At 40.4% G+C, this 17,254-nt stretch overlaps 1 protein-coding gene across 1 annotated transcript; it reads left to right on the top strand.

Annotated features, from left to right (window-relative positions):
• Positions 1-5,363, top strand: rps19 (ribosomal protein S19). The gene is made up of 6 exons (XM_026317737.1): positions 1-51; positions 777-847; positions 1,049-1,149; positions 2,137-2,320; positions 3,044-3,098; positions 5,309-5,363. The coding sequence occupies exons 1-6, from the start codon at positions 1-3 to the stop codon at positions 5,336-5,338; spliced, it is 492 nt and encodes a 163-aa protein (XP_026173522.1). The 3' UTR covers positions 5,339-5,363.
• Positions 5,364-17,254: the final 11,891 nt, after the last annotated feature.

Below are 17,254 nucleotides of genomic sequence, written 5' to 3'. Positions count from 1 at the left end.
ATGGGTTGGAAACCCCGTTCCATCCTCTTCCCTTCGCTGTTCACGAGCAAGGTAAAGCGCTGTTTTTTTCTTCACTTGTATGATGCTAAATTACTTTTTCTACATTACATTTACCTTTGAAACGTTGTCAGCGCGGGTATAAACCTCGCTTTAATAAAGTGGTAGAGCTTTGTGGGGGATCATTAAATTAGTTTTCTCATTTTTTATAAGGAAATTGATTGAATGTTGCGCTCATACCGTTGGTCTGCTAGTAATGGCTGCCCCCATGCTACCTCGTTGAGGCCTGCACTACTTAGCTTTCTGTTTTTGCTGACATGTAAAGTCAATATGCATAACGTCGAAACAGATATATGGTTATAGGATATAATGAAATTAGTGAAATGCCTGTGTCTAAGTCGCATAGGGTTCACGGTAAGATGGGACTTACTAGCATGACTGTAGGGTAACGTTAGGCTAATGCCGGTGCCGACACATGTAATCCAAGTTATCTGCACTAAACTGTATGCGGTCTGTCTAGGTTAACTAAGCAGCATTTCGTTGTTGGTACGTCAACACTGAGCGAATCAATTTTCCCTCACGGCAAATTTGATTTTGACAGCTCAGGAGCAACTATGGTTAGCAAGCTTACGTTAGATTAATCTTACTTTAACGTCATTTGTACCGGGCTGTTAGCAGCTTTGTGAGTTGTATTCGTGAGTACCTGCTCGATCTGTTATGTGTTAATGTCAGCAATTGTGTTAACTGTAATGTTAATGTATCCTGCAACTCCTATTTAGATGCCTGGTGTCACAGTGAAAGACGTTAACCAGCAGGAGTTTGTCCGAGCCCTGGCAGCCTTCTTGAAGAAGTGAGTATTTTCCCCCAGTTTCTATAAATCACGCTCATAACTGGTTATGTGGTTTTGTTGTTTTTACCACAGTGTAAGTTGTAATTGAGATGTAATAATACATGATGCTGTAATAATGCTGTGTAATGGTACACACTAACAAAGTGTTTATATAGGGCTCTGTTGTGATTTAGTTCATGCTGACGCTTCTCCTGTTCCCAGGTCTGGAAAGCTGAAGGTGCCTGACTGGGTGGACCTAGTCAAGCTGGGTAAGCACAAAGAGCTGGCCCCCAGTGATGAGAACTGGTTCTACATCAGAGCCGGTGAGTCCAAACATTTATATTCAGTCTTGGTTCCTCAAGATGTCTTTGGTAGTAGAAAGACATTTTTTTTTTTTTTTTTTTTTAGTAGTTTTTTTTTTTTTTTTTTTTTTTTAATATATTTGCTTGAGAGAAGTACACTAAATATGCACTCACGTAGAAATAATCAACTGCTTCTAATGAGGGTTATCAGAAAAGAATAAAAAGTTGTTTTGTGTAAAAGTGTAATCTAAAGCTTTTGTATTAAAGTTTTATTCTTTAAAACGTATGACCAATACCACTGTTTCTGCTTAACTGACATTAAGCAGAGATACTACAGCAGAGAACAGCCTCTCTGCTGTAGTATCAGGCTGTAGGTGTGTATTCTGTATAGACAGCCTTCTTCCCCACCAGAGTTGTCTGAAGTGTTGTAATGTGCTGCAGTGTGTGTTGCTGAACTGCTCAAGACATCAATATTTGCCAAAATGTATTTTCTTTAGGCAAACTGAAGTTACATGACCAGTTTGTGCACAGTCCATGTGCTGCACTGTGACCTCTTCATTGAGTTCTGTAAACACATTGACAAAAATGTATTCTTAATATTTATAGATCACTTTAGAATGGTAAAATATTTGAATCACAATTCCTATGTGCACCAATTTGGTCATCCATCCCTAGAGACCTCTGATGCTTTATAATTGCTGGTGGTGTGAGAGTGTATTCACACAAGATTTTTGCTAGACCTTCAAATAGTGTCTGAAGGTTAAGGAGAAAATGGGGTAATTTTATCTGCACCCTTATTTTCAAAGTGTAATGCTGGACTTGAACATTGTACATTTCAAAGCCTAATGCCACGTTTGATCTCAGACCTTAGACTCTTCATGAAATATTAAACCATATGTCATCTTAACTTCTCATTCAGGTGTCTCCCATTTTATTATGTTGAGAGAGAGAATCCCTAAGACATAACATTACATCTGATGCTGACATCCTTCTGTTTTCCTCCCTCAGCATCCACAGTCCGCCACCTGTATCTCCGTGGAGGTGCTGGTGTTGGCTCCATGACCAAGATCTATGGGGGTCGCAAGAGGAATGGTGTGTGCCCTGCTCACTACAGCGTGGGATCCAAAAACGTTGCTCGTAAGGTGCTGCAGGCCCTGGAGTTGCTCAAGATGATTGAGAAGGATCCCAATGGGTCAGTGTTTCTCTCCACTTGGTCTTACTTAAATTTGAAGTGGAAAGCAGGACATTAGCTATTGGTTTGCCAAATGTAACTTACAGTTTAAAAAGATGCACTATAGCAGTTTCTGTATGGACTTTTACCTGGAGCCTTCTGTTATGTATCATCAGCCAAAGCTGACTGCATGTCTAAGTTGGCATAGGCATGATGTGGTTTTTGGGCTATTGTAGTCAGGGAGTAGCACCTACTTCCTCCACATTCCCACTCATTTATTCAGTTCTCAGTTGCACATTGTCTGTAGTGAAACATCCATCAATGTGATGCTGGATATCTGTGAAACCTATAAATGCGTATAAGCTAGAATTTTGCTTTGCGACTCTTCAATAAAGACAGAATCACTCTCTATAACGAGAGAACTGATTGATTGGTTTAGTTTTTATTTTGCTCAAGTGAGAGGAAAAGGAAAATCAATTTTGAAATGGCCTTTGTTTCATGGTTGGAGTGTTTTTGTTTTTTTGTGTGTGTGTAATGTTTCTGGATGGTGAATTGATCAGTGGTAAATGACTGACTGTGATACAGTAGTCAATGAGGCATAAAGTAGTAGTTATTGGTGACTTCAGCATTTTCAGTGTAGTTTTTTTCTTCTTCTTTTTTAAAGTTAAGATATATGCTTTTGTGTACTGGCATTTTCCTCTTAAGGTTTGGTCATTTTTGTAATTGTTGCTTAATTTTCCACAGTGGTCGTAGACTAACGGCCCAGGGTACCAGAGACCTGGACAGAATTGCTGGACAGGTAAGTAACTTACCTTACTTCACTAACTGAGGTTTCTTTATGGTGTAACACATTTTTACTTGGTGAAAAATATTTATGCAAGAGCAATGTTTGCACTCATACTGGCTGCGCTTGGCTCTAATCTTACACAACTTAACACAATGATGTGCTTGTAAATGTTAGAGGCAACACAAAACTAATTTCCTGACCCCTATTCCAAAAAAAAAAAAAACAAACTACACTACACCTCACTACTTTTCTCCCGCTAACTTCCTCTCCTTATATACCCATTTATCAATGCACTAGGTTCACAGGCTGAGTGAACCCCATTTTATCATATATGCTGTGTGATGTTGGTTGGTATACGCACAACTTAAAAAAAAAAAAAAAAAAAAGGGTGAAAAATTGTTGTGTAAAGTGTTTTAACATACTAATATCACAGAAATATCTGTTCACTTTTTAATGAGGGAGCTTGCAAAGCATAATAATTTACCTTATCTGTCATTTGAGTCAAGTTCCTGCTGTACAGTCAATGATTAGAGTGGCAGTGATCCAACAATAACAAGCCTTTACTGTGCCTACAGTGTGCTATCCTTGTGAAAAAGCTATCACTTTACAATCCTCTCTGGCTTGTTCTCTTGTGTTAGGGACATGAAGGTAATCGTTAGTGCTGAGAATAAGTAACCGTTTTATTTTGGATGGCATTTTTGGAGTTGTGCGGACACATCTTGTGGTTGCTCAAGGGTTTTTTTTGTTTGTTTGTTTTTTTTAAACACTGCTGTCCATTTATGTTCAACTTCAGATCCATTCGGAATTATGTTTAATAACACACTAAGCCTTACACAGTATATTGAGGTCAGCCGAGGTTGTCAAGCATGTAGTGTGTTTATGGCCTATGGATAATATGCTAACATTATTGCAGTAAGAATATTTTCTGAGGTTTGTAGTGGATCTTATTTCTGGCAGCTATAAACACCACTGTTTAGGCCTAAATGCCACCAGACCTCTACACCTGCACATTTACTTTTGTCCTGCTGTCCCAATAATGAAAAAACACAAAGGGGAGCAGACTTCCCACTACTTTAAATGGTAACCATTGAACAGGAAATGTGTAGTATATGCTAAAGTCCAGTCTAGCCCACTGATAGAATTGAAACACTCTAATATCGGCCTCCGCAACTGTTGAATGAATGTCATCCCAGCCTCATGCTGTCCAGGCAAAAGTTGTTTTCAGTGACTGACTGTGTATGATACACTTTGCCATTTTATGTGACATTCCGACACACTCGGGGTGCTGCCTGAAGCATATGTGATCACAGAAATATCATCCCTTTGCTTTGATGTGACACCTTGTCTGTTGTGGGAGTACATGGGCCCCAGTGTCACGACAGGATGCTTTTTAAAGCACTTGTCCGTGGGCAAATTTCCTCTGCCATCCAAGTGAGTTATGTGTCTTGCGTGGCATACTACTAGAATTGTTTGTGCCCTTTTAAAAACTTGCATTTGGGGCTTGTCAGAAATCAGGACAGAGGCAACAGCGTTGTGATAATCCAAGGGTAAAGGGGGTAAACATGAGGAGGGAATTTCATGCTTGGCAAGCCCACCGTATGGCACCAGTTTTCTCCTTGTTTACCCATGCTAATGAGCAGTATGCAGATGAGCAGACCTGGGCCCAGCCCCGCCTGCCTGCGGCACAAAGCTGGCAGTAAGCATGTTGGTGTGGCTCCACTACCCCCTTGTGAATCCCCCTTGTGTGTTGTACTTTCTGATGGCTTTTTAAGAGATTGAGGTTTCAGCCATGTACTGTCAGTAGACTATTCATGGTGTTGGCAGCAACTAGAACAGTTTTTCTTCCAAGCTGTGTTCACTCTCAGGTCTGCATTAAATTGCATTTTGATAGCATCTTACTCCCTTAAGTAGCACATTTCCTATTTAAACACAATATTGCAGTAGGTCATAATGCTTGAAGAAATTAGAAAGTAAAAAGTAAACCAATGGAATATTAAGCAGATGGAAAGTTTAGTTTGATCATGATTGAACAAAATGGGTTTAAGTAGTTGGATCATTTTCACTAACCATGGCATGTGATGAAAAGATTGATGTGCTGTTTTTTTTTTTGTTTTTCTTGCAAGTTAATTGGATTTTATTTCCAACACGTTTTGAAGGCATTCAAGCCTCTTGGCTGTTACAGGACTATAATAATATGGTTCATGTTTCTTTTTTTCCCCTAGGTTGCAGCTGCAAACAAGAAATCTGTTTAATAAATCTTTTTTGGAGAAAGTCAAATGCTGTGTGGTCTTTTCTTTATTAACTTAGGTCAACAATCAAGATGAACCCTAGGATGCTAATCATCTGCTCAATGTCTTAAAGTACTTTGCTTACCTTGTCTGACTCCAAGAAATTGCTTGAATTACTCTCTGGGTTTATAAATTGCTGGCCTTGTTCAGGTTATTAAACCGGTGTTGTATGCAAGGAAGATAAATTGAAAATGAAAGAGTTGACCTGATCAGCTCTTTCCCTGCCTCAAAACAAAACAAAAAACTCTGGTTGCTAGAGGGAATCAAGTTGCTACACAAAATCCTCCCTAGCTGAGTTCTGGCTGCCTGGTTAAATGTCATTTAGTCTAAAGGCCAGTGATTGGCCATTAGTTTTGTTTTCAGATCCTCATATCCTTTAACCAGTAAAAGCTCACTACAGGGTGCAGTTTGAAAGAGCTTCCTGGGAGCTGTTCATCAGTGAGCCAATACTGCGGCTCATCAGTGGCCAACACATCTCCTGTCACAGTACCGCTTTTGCTTCCATATTAATCTTTTGTTCTTGCTACTGTGTTTGTGTATCAGATGTTGTTTGTCCATATTGATTCGTGATACCATGACAGCTGAGGAAAATTGTTGCTAACAAAGGAAGATGATTACATTTCCGTGAGCAACACAGTTGATAGCTCAATAGCTGGCAGGAATGATGTAATGATTTAGCTGCCGCATCAGGCCCACAGTGCCACCTAAAGATGTAAATGGTGAATACAGGTTCTTAAACCATCTTGACCCTGTTAATGGCATAAAACAAATCTTTACTTTTACCCTCGCCCTGCCAGTATAACCTAAATATTTGGGAGATGGCGTTGCAAGAAATTGTATTCATTGTATGTTTGTGGGTGATTAGTTGCTCATTTTAAAGCATGTCTGTAATGCTCTTGGATGGAAGCCCAATTTGTCTTAATGTAAGAGTAAATTGTGGATGTGGATTTTTTTTTTGGTTTGTGGAAGCTTTATTTCCCCAGTGTGTTTTAAATCTAGTTGAATTGTTTGTGGCTAGTTAATATAATGTTCTTGTAGTCTTTGTGGAAATACTTTAAGACATTGTTTATCAAAGCTCAATCAAAAGCGCTTGACTGCTTTAATTTGGTTTTGCTGCTGATATCCTGCAGAGGGTGCCAAAGCCTATAGAATATCTATCATGCTTATACATGTACTTTAGGGTAATTGTCTGAGGTCCTTTTACAGGTACAAAAAACATCAGGCTTTGTCCAAAAGCAAAACATCCAAGTGTATAATACCTGGAAAAAAACATTTTCCATTTTAAATGTAGTCTTTCAAGGTTTTTTTTTTTTTTCTTAAATGAGCGGTTTAAGTGCCAGATTTGTTCATCATAACATCACCAGCTTTCCACAGAGCTAATATGCAGGCCCAATTGACTGTAAAACGTCCAATCTATCCGGTCTTTATTTTCATTCTCATTTTCAATTTGGGGCAGTGCAGCTCCATGTTCTGCCTTCTTTTTTTCTCCCATTCCTCAACTAGCCTGGAGGCAACAAAACTACAAGTGCAACCAAAATAGGAAGGGAAGAAATGTGCAGTGCAGTGTTCATGTATCTGTGTCCCTGCCCAAATATTACAGATTGCCTTTATGCTGTTAACTCGATTTATGTCCAGAGTTGAAGATCAACAACCAGAAGGCATTGTTTGCTGGCTGAGCTGTTGTACACAGCTTGCAGTGCTCACTTGTGTGTGTGTGTGTGTAATCTTATATTAGGCCGGGCGTTTGCGAAATACCATGTTGTAGATCCCTGGACAGTGAGCCTACTGGCAGTCTGTCATCTGCTTTATCTGTCTGTACTGTATACACAGTGCACATAATGCAGAATGCACTGGTCCATCCAGCTGAACACACAATTGTCTCCTTTTTTTTTTTTTTTTTTTAAAATATCAATCAGTCTCTTTCAATTACTCTGCACATCTTTCAGGAAAGATTAATCTGCTTTTTATATATATATATATATATATATATATATATATGAATATATACTCCCCCTCATTCTGTCATTCATCCCTTCCATCTCCTGCTTTCTATCCTCCATCCGCCCACTCCCTCTTTACAGACCAGCTGTTTCCGAACACCTGAATCCTTCGTCTATCTCTCCCAGCCCGTCCCCCTCTCCCTCCTCCTCTCTCCCCTTCCTGAAACTTCTTTTTATTCTACCCTATAATTTGGAAGTGAGAGAAGGATAAACATGTCCTTGAGTGGTAGGGAGAAATGTGTGGAATTTACCAGAGGAGGTCTGCCATGTTTGTTCACTTGCTACTGTTCAACTGTGTGTGTGCATGTGTGTAGTAGCTCACGTGTGCTTTGTGCATCCATTTTCGGTGATGTCTTCCTTTTTGTCGAGGTAATTTCAGCTCGAGTCAGTCAACTTGTTTGTGCACCGATTTGTCATTATATGCAGTGTAATTATCAGCAGGCGTCACTATTGCAATTACCATTGTGGAACAATTACCACTTTAACAAATGCACATTCAAGTGGTTGGCTTTGCATGTGTGTTGTGTGTGTGGAGGTGGTTGCACCTACACACTATCCCAATTCTTTGGCAGCTCAGCTTGATCACATTGACAATGGATGCAGACCTGCCTCTCACCTCCTCAGGGCTGGAAACAGCAGATAACTAAGACATGTCTCCACTGCACAAGTCTTTCTAAAATAGAACCCCTATCAGGATGGCTGCTACACACACATTGTCAACCCACAGCTTCATGCCCTGTAGCATGTTTTCCTCAGAAGACACGGCATACCTCTTGACAGTTTCCCAGACTTTCCCAACTTTGGCATATTGAGAGTGGAGGTTTCCTGGGAAAGCCAGCACAAAAATCATGAAATGCACCTCTGCTTTTCTCATTTCTTTCTTATCAAAAGTACAAGCTTTAAATTCCATTCATTTTTTGTACTTTTTTTAAACAAAGTTTATATATGTAGTTCTTTCCTTGTCAATATAGTTCTGTAGTAGGACTTTAGTCTTAATAAAGTCTTATTTTACGAGGGAGTGGTTAAAGCAACACAGCAGATGTGTTTGTAGAGGCCACATGCGGTGTTGATGTTGTGTGGCAGGGTCAGCCCTGGTCTGCAAGAGTTGTGTTTATAGAAATTAGTCTAAGGCCAAAAGGTTGGTGTTGTTGTAATAGCTGAGCCACTGCTCTCTGCATTACAAGTCTGTGAGTGAAAAAACTCTTTAGCTCCAAAAAGCCTGGTTTCCACCCTTATCTGTTCCAGTTGGTGTGTAAAAAGCTAATTGAAGAGTAAAGAATAAAGAACAGGTTTGACCTAGTTGACTACTTGGATAGTTGAAGGGGCTTATATACATCTGTCTACTGTATGTGTGTTGTGGTTCTTCTGTGTGTTGTCAGCTCTAATCCTTCACCCTGTGTTTGGCCTAAGAGCAGGTGGTGTAAACATGCGACGTGCTGCTCAGCCTGCCTGGCACCACAGGGCACTATAGGACTGCCTCACAGCAGGTGCGTATACATGAGTGTGTGCTGGCAAAACACTAACCATGTGTCAGTGACTTTGGGGTCTCTGTGAGTTTTGGGTGTGTGTCTCCTTAGCTCATGAGTCTCAATCCCCTCCACCTGTCACAGAGGGTGGGGTGCAAGGGGAGGATGACAGGGTGCGGAACAGATGTTGTCTCCAAAGCCAGCAGTACTGAATTGCGCAGTGTGTCTTCTGTGTGTGTGTGTGTGTGTGTGCGCACATGCAGCCCATATAATTTCTGTGTTGTGTCCATGCTTGTGTGTGCTCACGTTCAGATCAAAGCTTTCAAGTCATTCATACTTTGATGCTGTGGCCCACCGCTTTTTTCAGCACAGAACAAAAGAGTGACAGGGGAAGACAGTTAGACACCAGTGTGACACCGATTGGCTGTGGAGATAGTTGACACAGTGACAGACTGTGATAGGAGGAAGTGTGTGTGTGTTTGTAGCTCTGTGCTTCATCATTTCTCTATCTCTCTCTCTCTCTCTCTCTCACTGTCTTCCCTATCTTTCCATGCGTCTGTCTGATGGAGGGGGAAATCTCCAAAGAAATGCCAAGCAGAGATGTCAGAAACTGACCAAGCTATGTCTGAGCTGAACTGCCAGAACAGCCTCAACCAGCTTTCCAGACTCACTATCTAAAAACCCAGATTTCCCATCATCCTGACAAGTCTCTTTCCAGTTAAACTGGAAATATTTTCAGTACCGTGCATGCTTGAGATGTTAGTTGAGATCTTTTTTTTAAGTGTGCTCCATTTACAAAGATTGATTGAGCTAACCTTGCGTTCTGTGTCCTTTTGTTAAGATACATGACATGTTGAATTTGCTGTAAGCAGAGCACTTTACTGGAAAACTGCTCACCTCAGGCAGGATGAGCTGGGACTCTATTGACTAGGCTCCAAATAAAATCTCAGCTGTCTTTTACTAACTTTTAAAATAACACTTTCCTGTGAGTTAGAAGCTTGAGAGCTTGCAGGTTTTTGCACTGAACTGTCACCTGTTACATGACAAATACACCAGTCATCACTAAGCCAAACAACAGAGTAGCTCCCTCATTCCTTACTCTTTTCTCTCATTCCATGCCCCCCCCCACATAATCTGCAGTCCCTCTGACTCTGGCTTCATTGCTTTAATGGTCTTTCTCTTTCAACATTCTTGCCATGTTTCCCCTCTTTTCTGATATCTTCTTTCCCCTGTTCGTCTATACGCTTTATCCCTTGGTGCCATGACCACTCTATTACCCCTTTCCCCCAGCCTCACCGTGTCTTATCAGGGCTTAAAAGCCCTCAGCCCCTTGCCTTGCTATTGTGTCATGCTTTGTCTATACTTAAAAGGTCACATGCTTTCTACAAATCCTTGCACCTCTTTAAATCAGATCAAGCATGGACTCCAATGATGAGCTTTTTTTTTTATTTTGAGGGAAAACATAATTGGTGGTTGGAGTTTTTTTTTTTTTTTTTTAATATCAGCAGTGGATATGACATCTCCTATCAGCATTTTGATGATTGTCTGAATGTGTTGAGCAATATGCTGAAATCAACCAAACGCTGAAAAGTTGTATATTTGTGACTGATGTATCAGAAGTGTATTTGTGAATTGTGCACTGAGTCATTGCATTTTTAATAACTGAGGACATCTTTATAAGTACACATTAAGAGGTTGCGATTTATTGCTCTATCTAATGAAGTTTCTGCAGATTTTCGAAGTGTTTCAAAGGATAATTCAGTTTTATTACAATGAAGGTCTTGTTGGCCATCATCTCTTTCAATTTTGATCAAATTGTACCAGACTAATTGCTGAGCTCTGGGAACACTGACATCCTTGCTATGTGATGTCCAACGGGGCAGAAAATCATCAGATGATCAGGCAGCTTGTAAACAAGCTAAGTCAGGTATGGAAAGTCAGTATGCACATTTACTCTAGTACTGGACTTAAGTACGATTTTGAGGTACTTGAATACATTTAATTTGTTACTATAACTGTAGCTATGTTACTTTTCATGCAAATATTTTACTTTTTATTGCACTAGATTTATACGACATCTACTACTTTGCAAGTTGCGTTTTAAATTGTACTTTAACCAGCTACAGCATTCTACACATAGTAATATTTCAGTATTGTAACATTAATAGGGGTTGTTTTCCCTAATAAGTACATTTACTTCTGATACTAATAATCCCCACTAGGTGAAATATATACAAGGTAGTATTGGAAGTGGAAAGTAGTTTTTAATCTGTGTGATGTTTAAATAGTCATAGTCATTTTACTGTTTGCCTGTTTTTAAGTTTCGGCTCTGGTCTCTTGCCCCTTTTACATTTTTTCTGGAGTGTTTTGCAAATGTTGCCCTCAGATAGCAAAGCTGAATCCTGGCATGCAGCATGTGTTTGGCTTCAGTCTAATTATTTTGTGACTTTCTACCATGTTTTTCAGTTCAACTAATGGGAGTGAGCTATATGATTTTGTGGGGCTGCTCAGATTCAACATCACACTGTGCAGGACTGGATGTAGTTTGTGTAGAAGTGCTGTTTGATAGGTGTGCAGTGTATGTATGTGTACATGTGTAAGTGTGTTTTTGTGCAGGGTTGCAGAGGTTAGGGAACTCATTTCAGACTGCAGTTCTGCTACTGTGTGCTATACTTGTTTTTTGCAGTGACCACCTCAACTTAATCTAGCATACTCACGCCTCCCCCTGGGCAAATTCTAACATGCCCTTATTTTCTCTCCATGTCTCACTTCTTCTTGTGTCTTTCTTCTCTGTTATGCTTCTTCCTTTTTCAAATCCTACATGTTCTACCATTTCTATATTTATTCTCTCTACTTCTGGTTTTTCTTTCACTTGCCCAATTTTTTTCTATAGTGCCTGCACATCTCTGTCTCTTGATTTCCATTCTTCCTTCATAGCCACTCATCTCCAGAGCACAGTATTTTTTTTTTTTTTTCCAAATTACGTGTCCTTGCATTCAGATAACCTTCAGTTGCTCACTGGGCTTTTGTTTGTGCATCTTAACTCCCTAAATAGTTAGTGATAAACCTGCCTCTCCTTCAGTGTCGTCACCTATCTTCCCTGTACATGCATGCGTCAACGAAGGGTGTTGTGTGTGTGTGTGTGTGTGTGTGTGTGTGTGTGTGTGTGTGTGTGTGTGTGTGTGTGTGTGTGTGTGTGTGTGTGTGTGTGTGTGTGTGTGTGTGTGTGTGTGTGTGTGTGTGAGAGACAGAGAAAATTCTAAATATTCTCTGTGCAGATGTTCCTGCACAAGAACAGTTAGAGTGGTAAGTTTATGGAAATCTTATTTACTGCTGAGCTGCTTTCTGAGCTCCCTGTTTACCTACAGTTATCTGTCAGAATATGTCCTTAGACACCTGCATTTACTGTGTTTTTATACCAGTGCACACACAGGTTGTGCACGTTACTGCACATTTCACAAAAAATTTTTTTTCAATTTCACAACTCCAGTTACAGTATTTTGCAGTTATGATGGTTTGTGATCTGTAACTAGGAGCCAGTTAGGACCTATTGGACTCAAAATGAGAGAGAAGGTGAAGTCTAATGTTGTACTGGACTGTTGATGACCATCATAGAAATCACACCTGACCTTCACAGCAATCCTGGCATAACACAGGGACACGTCTTCTGAGAGCTTTTAATTTGGTGGCTGCTGTAGCAGAGGTTTGGGACAACATTAGGCTTACATTATGTCCTAGCCTCTGGGCCTGCTGAATATGAGCAGGCAGCAAAGCACAGGGGTCATGCATCTGTGGGTTCTGATATAGAAAGTGTTCTTCTGGCTTCTGTCTGTCCCATTTTCTCTTTCGTTATTTCATTTTTGATTAGGCAGTTTTTTTTTTGTTTTTTTCTTTTTTGCTCAACCTCTCTCTCTCTTCCATTCTCCCATCTGGCTGTTCCAGCTGAGGTCAATCCCTGTCACTGCGCTGTAGCACCAGAACACAGGAATCTCATGAATAACAATGTACCAAAGTGGCAGGCCCCCTGACATTTGGAGAGTTTATGTAAAGCTAAAGTTAATTTTAATTATAATGTACAGTGGATGTATCCTGTGAATGATTTTTACAGAAAGAACTTCATTTTCAAGCTATAATTTCTATTATATGATGCTTTTTTTTTTCAGCTGATAAGATTCTTCAAATGTTCTTTGTTCCTTGCGATTTCTCTTTAGCAAAGATTAATTTTATTAAATATGAGTAGAGTGTCCTTAAACTCTGCTGATTTTATTCGGAAAAGCCTTGCATTCTTATCAGATGTGTGATGTATCTTTGTGTGGCACAGTGCATAGTGTAACAATAATCTCTTTCAGCCACCGTCTGTCTGCCTGTCCACACCATCTGCAGAAATTCAAGGTCTGGGCATCTCAGGCCAGCCTGAATTTATTCACATTAATCTTGTCTGGTCCATTATAGGTGGTTGAGTGTGTGTAAATTTGTGTCTATGTGAGACCTGATGCGGATTTAGACCATTTTGCACCAAGCTTTCTATGGTAATCATTCAGACTTTTTTCTCTGTCTTCTACTTTTGCACAAATTTGCTTTGCTTTGCTTTGCCCACCCTTCTTTCTCTTCCTTACTTCTCTCCATTCTTACTCTCTTCTCATTTTGATTTGTTGTTGTCGAAGTCTGCTTCCTACATTTTCCCTTTTAGCCCCCATCATCCACCCACCCATGTTTCTTTTTCTCACTGTCTCTCTACTCAGCTGGTGGGCCAGCCAGGAGGCAGTGCATGTGTTTGAGGGCCGTAAGCTGCTCTTTCTCTCTTTCCCATTTCCATTTCAATCCTCCGTTCACAGCTGGAACCAAGGCGCTCTGCATGCAGATGAGCATGAGCTGACTTTTTCTAGAATGTACATTTAGACAAGAGATGGAGAGGGAGAGGGGAGGGGGGAGGCACCTGGGGTAGAGTGAAAGATTATGTGATGAAGCCCAAAACAGATACTGACAGAGGGAAATCATTCAATTCAACCTCACTGTCATTCAGACTTACAAAGTGCATAAAGGAAGATGAACCATTTTTGCTGGTCACCCCACATACCAAACAAGAACAAAAACAAGGCAAAATGACAAGAAAATGCAGACCATCAATCATATCATAGCTCATGCTTCTAAGTAAAACAACATAATGTAAAAAACAATGCAACAAAAATGATGCTGGTTCAGTCTTGTTTGTAGAAGCAAAAGATAATGTGTCTCTTTATTTAGATTCTGGTAATTTCAACAATATAGATGCAGAATTTATTTAAAGGTGCTTTAAGGTACAAATACAACCAATTTACATAAAAAATGTTAAGGGCGTATTTCATGTTGCTCTCCTAGTGATGCAAACTGTTTTCTTACTTCAAAAATAAGCTACTGTGACCCTGTGTGAATTGAAAATCTAGTTAACTTCAAAAACAGAAAAGTAAAAAGGTAAAAAAACACTTTTTAAACTCAATGTTCTTTGCAGTTCAAAGTGCTTAGAGGCTAGTAACCTTCAACATGACTTCCTTTTGAATAATCAGTGCTGCACAGAAAGCTGGCTCACTCTGTACAACCCAGTCAATAAAACCAGATTCAGTTTCAGAGGTTGCCTGCTCATCTGCCTTATGACACATTATGATCAGAGAATATCTCTGTTCATCTCTGCCCGCAGTCAAATGCTGCGTCACCCTTCCCTGACTTCCGACAGCGATGACAAATGACCACGAGATTATCAGTAAGCGTGTGACCTAACAAAAGGCCCATGCTGATGGCATCGAAGCTCTGTTTATTGGTGGAAGCAAGTCGGATTGGTGATCAGTGAAATGTTTTGGACAGGACACACGGCAGTGCTTTTATCAGCCATATGATCTTTTACCAGCATCCATTATCAAGAATGCAGATATAAACGGAACATACACGCCGATTAATGTTATTGTTGTAGGATGGAGCCTCTAATGTACTTTGCTCAAGTGCGGTACAGCTGGGCACTCCAGTTTCTGTTGAATCCCACTTATGGCAAAAACCATCTGCTGCCAATTGATTACAATAAGAGATATTGATTTGAATGCGTAAAGCTCAGCAGCAGAAGTAATTCGCTCATAAAGAAGCAATGAGGTGTGACAAAATAAGTTGACTGGTTGTTTACTCTTTAATGGCATAGTCATTGTCCGCTCCATGAATTAGACGGTGTTTGTTTTCTCTCTTTTAAATTCCCAGATAATAATAATAAAAAAAAAGGTATCCTCCCTGTCTGTGTAGTTGAAATAGTTGATAGATAGTTAATAGTAGAGATTAATGTCAGTGAAAGTTCTTCTCCTCCTCCACGTGTGGCTGGCTCCTCTTACTTGTCACAGAAGTGTAACAAACAGCCTTGCTAACGGTCTTGCTCCCTTTAGCAGCCTGTTACAGAGGTGCACTAAATCTCATCATGCCAAGCAGTATACCTAACCCAGCAGGCCAAGCTAGACAACAGGCGAGGCCAGCCATAGGGACGGACTGGCTTCAAAGTGCTTGGAGTTGCTTTTATTGAGAGAAGGCTTCAGTTTTGGCTGTTTTCTTTCTTATTTTTCTCTCCATCTTGAGAGCAGACTTGATTCGCTGTACTCTGAAACACATCAGTCATTCGCTGTCTTCCCTCACTAAATCACTTTTTTATTATTTTGGTGGTACTCGCACTGCTGCTTCTGTGTTTCAGTCCTCTCTCTACCATTAAAACATTTGAGCAGCCCACATCTCCAATCCCGTTCTTCCTCTTTCTGTTATACTAATTGACTCTCCACACCTCTGACACCCACCTACTGCTGCCTTTCTTCCCAAACTCCCTTATTTTTGTCCCCTCCATCCCTCATTTTCCGTTCCTCTTCGCTCCCCCTCTCTCCATCCTAATGCCCCCCTGTGGAGTCACAGAAGTCCATGCTGATGGCAACACTTGGCCATAGCACATGAGCGTGTGTCATGGTTCTTCAGCCCCCACTGCTGTCATTGTGGCTTTAATGCCATAATTACTCCCCATTTTGGGCAAGAGAGGGGGGAGGGAGAGGTTGTTTTAAAGGAAGAAAGACAGGGATGAGGTGGGGAGAGCTAGATGGAGGAGGAGATCTGTTGGATAGAGAGATAAGTGAGGAAGAAGATGTTGGAGTCTGACAGAAAGCGTGAAAGAAAGATGTTTGAGGATTAGGTTGCTGGTCAGCAGATCAATTGGACTGGCATAGAGTTGTTTGTGGGTGTGTGTGTGAGATAGAGTGAAAGAGACAGTCTGGGGCTCTGCATCTCAGGGGACACCCTGCCCTGGGCCCCTTTCATGGGGGGCCAGATCAGAAGAGATGTAATGGTTCAGGCTCTATTGGACACACAGATGGTTTCTGCACTTGGGCTACAGCAGACACACACACACACACACACGCACGCACGCATATGCGCTGGTGTAAAAGGAGCTCAGGCAGCACTACGGAGATCTGTAGACAAATATATCTGCAGCTCAAACCCTCAGGTAATGAGCTGTTATATTAATTGTGGTTGAAGGTCTCTGCAAACATATGGGGGACAATGCTACAATACTCCACTTAATTGCAAGATAAAAAAATCCTGAAATAATTTTATCTGTGCATGTTTGATATGTTTAAAACTAAGCATCACCTTTTCCCTGATTCAGAATTTCAGCATGAATATTTTAATTATTGAGTTGGACTTGTAATTAAAAAAAAAAAGAATTAGTTAAATTTAGACAACATTAGTTACATCCCTTAATTTAATTAAATGTGTTAGCATTGTTTGAGCAGGTATTGTCTAATGCTGAACAACTGGATTTGGATAAAAAGTCTCTTCCAATCTCTTTAGGCTCAAGATGTACAATATGTTTGCATCTACCAGCCCTTTTGTTTATATTTGAGAATGTGCACTGCAAAAGGGCATTTAAGTCACAGGATAACTTTGCATCAGGAAGACCACTAGTAGCATAAAAATGCAAATAAGAATGTGCTCACAGATATAAGTACACCATTTGACAGAAGTGGTAACACTTTCACATTGCTATCATAACCCCAGGGCAGACACAGAGAAAATGCAATTGCCTGCACTTCATTCACTGGCGAATGATGATTAATATTCTATAAAATGGTTTATGTATTCATATTTAAAGCCTGGGGATTTTGAGTGCAGAGACAACACCAACGTTGAGTTGGTGTAGGCACGATAAAGTCCACACAGCCCAGCGGGCATGGAGGACTGTAAAGTGTGTGTGTGTGTGTGTGTGTGTTTGTAAAAAACAGAGTGCAGTGCAGTGCAGAGACGTTGGAGACTTTGAAGGCAAAGAACTGATTCCTAATTAATTTTCCTCTGAAAGCTACATCTAAATGTATTACAGAAAAAGACGTCTGAAGAAAAGCCAACTGTGGTTCAGTTGGCTGGAGTTA

The sequence above is a fragment of the Mastacembelus armatus genome, chromosome 16, assembly GCF_900324485.2.
Source record: "Mastacembelus armatus chromosome 16, fMasArm1.2, whole genome shotgun sequence".
Lineage (NCBI taxonomy): Eukaryota > Metazoa > Chordata > Actinopteri > Synbranchiformes > Mastacembelidae > Mastacembelus > Mastacembelus armatus.
Note: the sequence above shows the minus strand (reverse complement) of the source record. Positions and strands in the feature narration are given on the sequence as shown.

Excerpts from the sequence above, each read along its gene's own strand:
- rps19 (XM_026317737.1), top strand. The coding sequence starts at position 1 with ATGGGTTGGAAACCCCGTTCCATCCTCTTCCCTTCGCTGTTCACGAGC. Across the intron at positions 52-776 it reads CTTCGCTGTTCACGAGCAAG|ATGCCTGGTGTCACAGTGAA; the intron begins GTAAAGCGCTGT and ends ACTCCTATTTAG. Across the intron at positions 1,150-2,136 it reads CTGGTTCTACATCAGAGCCG|CATCCACAGTCCGCCACCTG; the intron begins GTGAGTCCAAAC and ends TTCCTCCCTCAG.